General features: G+C 33.0%; 1 protein-coding gene across 1 annotated transcript; it reads left to right on the top strand.

Annotated features, from left to right (window-relative positions):
* The first annotated feature begins 3,286 nt into the window (after positions 1–3,286).
* LOC141402405 (apolipoprotein D-like) lies at positions 3,287–4,126 on the top strand. The gene is made up of 3 exons (XM_073983537.1): positions 3,287–3,621; positions 3,706–3,887; positions 3,950–4,126. The coding sequence occupies exons 2-3, from the start codon at positions 3,824–3,826 to the stop codon at positions 4,081–4,083; spliced, it is 198 nt and encodes a 65-aa protein (XP_073839638.1). The 5' UTR covers positions 3,287–3,621; positions 3,706–3,823; the 3' UTR covers positions 4,084–4,126.
* Positions 4,127–4,415: the final 289 nt, after the last annotated feature.

Genomic DNA, 4,415 nt, shown 5'->3' with positions numbered 1-4,415 from the left:
TAGTACAATTTGGATTTTGGGTGAACGGATAGAGCGTGAATCCTGAAATTTGGAATTAAAATTACTGTTGAAGTGTAGGATTGAGACATGAGGGTGATTTTGGAAATTCATACTTATGAGTACGAAAAGTACTAAATTTAGTACAATTTGGATTTGGGTGAACGGATAGTTCTGGAATACAAACATTTGGAAAGAGGGTCACTGATGAAGAGTAACAATGAAAGGTTTTTGGAAATTCGAACTATAAGGGTACGAAAAGTACTAAATGGTACTAAATTTAGTACAATTTTGATTTGGGTGAACGGATTGACCTGGAATACAGACATTTGGAATGAGGGTCACTGATGAAGAGTAACAATGAAAGGTTTTTTGGAAATTCGAACTATAAGTGCACGAAAAGTTCTAAATGGTACTAAATTTAGTACAATTTAAATTTGGGTGAACGGATTTAGCTGGAATCCTGAAATTTGTAATGAGGGTCACTGATATAGAGTAACAAAGAAAGGTTTTTAGAAATTCGAACTAAAAGTGCACTAAAAGTACTAAATGGTACTTAATTTAGTACAATTTGGATGTGGGTGAACGGATAGAGCTGGAATCCTGAAATTTGGAATGAGGATCACTGATGAAGAGTAAAAATGAAAGTTTTTGGAATTCGAACTATAAGTGTACGAAAAGTAATAAATAGAGCTGGAATCCTGAAATTTGGAATAAAGGTCACTGATGGAGAGTAAAAAGAAAGGTTTTTGGAAATTCGAATTAAAAGTATAAGAAAAGTACTAAATAGTACTAAATATAGTACAATTTGGATATGGGTTAACGAATAGGGCCGGAATCCTGAAATTTGGAATGGGGGTCACTGATGAAGAGTAAGAAAGAAGTAAAGGGCGAAAAGTCCTAAATGGTAGTGAGTTTAGTATGATGGATTTGGATTTGAAGAGCTGGAATCCTGAAATTTGGAATTAAGATTGTTGTTGGAATATAGAATTGAGATATGGAGGTAGCTTTAGAAAATCGTACTAATGTGCACGAAGCACAATTTGTATTTGCGTAAACAGATTACTGTTGGAGTGCAGGATTGAGGTAGTTTTGGAAATTCGTACTTATAGGAAAGTGCTAAATGGAACTACATTGGCTATAAATTGGGTTTAGGTGAACGGATAGAGCTGAGATATGAAAGTACATTTTGGAAATTCGTGTACGAAAAGTGCTAAATGGTACAAAATTTGGTACCTTTTGGTATTTGCTATATGGTATAGAATTTTGCACAATTTGTGATTTTGTAAAGGGTAGAACTGGAATTTTGAAATTCGGTATTAGATTAGCAATTGGTGTTTGGAGTGGACATAGTACTAAATAGTACTATAATGGGTTTCAGAGGAACGGATAAAGCTGGAAAAGTGAATAGGGTTAGGATATATGTTGAATATAAGGAAGTAATTTTTGAAACGTTTACCTATGTGTACGAAAAGTTGGGTAACATGTTGGTACTAAAACCATTTTGGCATTGTGTAAACAGTTAAGGTAATAAATTTGGTGTTGGGTGTAGGAACAAAGCTGGGATTATATAATTTGGAAATATGGTATTTGTACAAAAAACACGAAATGGAAAAATATTTGTTATGAAGATCACTCTAAAATTGGAGACAAAGTTCTGAGTTTGAAAAATTGTACTGAATATTGTTCCATTGATTTGATGTTAACGCCAAGGCGTTTCTAAATAGTGTACTGAAATTAAGTAGTCAAACGTGAAGTATCTTTTCAAAAATGTTTTGTTCTGACCGCTTTGGTATGTTAACTTCAAAACGTGATCCAATGCGACAATTTTGTTAATAAAAAAACCTAAATTGAAATGCTTCCAAAAAATTTTCCGTTATATACGGTGGACATACCCGTGCACATTAAGTAAAATTTTTTGTAAAAAAGTTTTTCTAACCTTTCATGCCACAAATTCCGAATTTCAGTTGGAAAATGTGCCGAAGATCTTCAAAATACTCAAAATCTTCAAAATATCTCTTCTAATAAACGTGGATCGAATTGGAGATTTTTTAAATTAGTATTCACGGTTCAAATTTAAAGATAATTGGACAATATAGAGTTGTTCTTCTTTTAAAATACACTAAGTCGAGAGGTACCGTTATATGGGGATATACGAAAACGTGGATATTCATGACCATTTTGAATGCCGAAAGTTTAACGGACCTATTCGGGTTCTGGAATGGAATGCTGTGTTAGTGAAGGGTTAAAACCAGGAGTCAAATCTAAAATTTGCAATATGATACGTAGTTTTGGAAATTCGATATAAAAAAATATGGTAGTTGTGTAGGGATGCGATACGGCAATTTTTTTTTTTTTTTTTTTTTTTGTTTTGTAAATTCTGACTACAATCGAAAAAATATTGGTAATAAAATAGGTCTTAGTACAACAGAATCTCCAGTATTCACCATTCCCGTATTAAATATTGTTTATATATATTTGTTCCTTTCCGCATACGAAGTAGCGGGCATTTGCTAGTAGAAATAATAAAATTGTAACTTCTAACTACCTTATTGAAGTAATAAAGAAGTATCATTGCCTAATTGAGGAAATTTCATTGGAATAATGAAGAAACTCATTATTGTTATTTAATGAAACTTTTCCATTATTCAATGAAACTCTACGTCGGCTCAAAGTCACTGAAACATTTTTCTTTCAGAGTGGTGTGATACGGTGCCAAAATCCACAATAAGTTTATTTGTTCCATATAGAAATTTTGATTTGTGGAAAGCTAATTCCCAGGGGTTGTGGTGTAGGGTATCACATGGTCGGCCCGTCCGACTATAACCCTCTTTTACTTGTTTTAAAATAAATAAATTAAGACCCATTTTTTAAAATAAATTACGACCCATTTCTCCTGGTTCTGTTTTTTTTTTCTCCTTTTCCAAGCTTGGGGGTATAATTATGTCGCCAAAGCCTTTTGTACGTATAGCCCATGTTTTCTTTCGTATTTGGACTTAACTATAGAAAATTTACTCAAAAATTTACCAGAATAAACCAACGCATTTCCTAATAATTTTTCAATTCGATTATAGATAGAAAAAATACTGATTGGTAGGAACGAGTATGTCAACAATTCTTAGCACCATGGCATTGAAAGTTACAGATGATGTTTGTTTACATCACTAACTTTATGATAACAATTAAGATAAAAACAGTTAGAACAAAAGATAAACAAATGATACCCCTACAATGCAGCTACTATAAAAGTTCCGAAGAATCATTCAATTGATATCAGTTACATTATTGATTCACAACCAGCTCGGAGTGTCAATTTTAAGTACCGAAAAAGTAAACATCATCTAGACCAAACCATCTATCATGGCCATAAACAAAGAAATAATCATCACAATGACAATGTTGATCTTGTCCAACGTTGCTGTGTGGACAAGTTGTGTCGCCTAACTGCTGCCCTACTAATGTTGAAGTTTTCCCCTCATTTGATGTCTCCAAATATTTGGGTACTTGGTACGAATATGCCAAATATCCTGTATACTTTGAGGGTAATGGCGTTTGTATAACAGCTGAGTATTCATTGCTGGATGATGGAAATGTTGGTGTTAAAAACACTCAAGTAAATGGAACGTAAGTGTAATTTTCTAGGATCCAAACAGCGTCACCAACATTCTATATCAGGAAATTTATATTAACTTGATTTCGTTATTTTAGAACTGGTTCGAGTCAAGATATTGTTGGTACAGCTTTTGTAGTTTCCAATGGTAAGCTGTTGGTGAAATTCCCCGTAACTTCTTCCTTTGAAGTATCTAGTAATTATTGGGTCTTGGATATGGACTATACTTCATACAGTGTTGTCTACTCGTGTCAGGATTTGCCAAGTGGTCAATCATCAAGTAAGTTATTGGAAACCTTCACTAATGGTTGTGTTATTATAATTTTTATTATTGCTTTTCAGCCATTGTTTGGATTCTAACCCGCGAAAGATTACCATCGGAGAAGACTGTGGAGACAGCATTGGCGGTGCTTAAGAAAAATGGAATTTCTTTGGATCCGTTGACAGTGACAAATCAGGTGGCATGTTGTAATTAAAAACACATAAAATTGGCTATACCCTCGCAGGACGAATAAGAACCGCACGTAATGGACCTGATCTTATGAAAAATAAATTTAAAATAAAATATTTTATTTAATCAAATAAATTTCTAAAATTTAAACCCACAATTTGTTATAATCTGCTGGCAGTATCTGCTACAGAAATGGTCGCTTTGAAAGGAAATTAAAAGGGTTTATGAATTTTAAGGATTTTTGTTTTAGAGATATTAATACAGCATTACTGACATATATTGATTTTATTGTTGTTATAAATTTGTATTGATTGAAAACAAATCGAAACACATGGACGTCTCGAGAAGCTCAAAATG

Source organism: Musca autumnalis, unplaced genomic scaffold (genome assembly GCF_047663935.1).
Source record: "Musca autumnalis isolate F117 unplaced genomic scaffold, ASM4766393v1 scaffold_4, whole genome shotgun sequence".
Taxonomy (NCBI): Eukaryota; Metazoa; Arthropoda; class Insecta; order Diptera; family Muscidae; genus Musca; species Musca autumnalis.
This window is presented reverse-complemented; position numbering and strand designations above follow the sequence as displayed.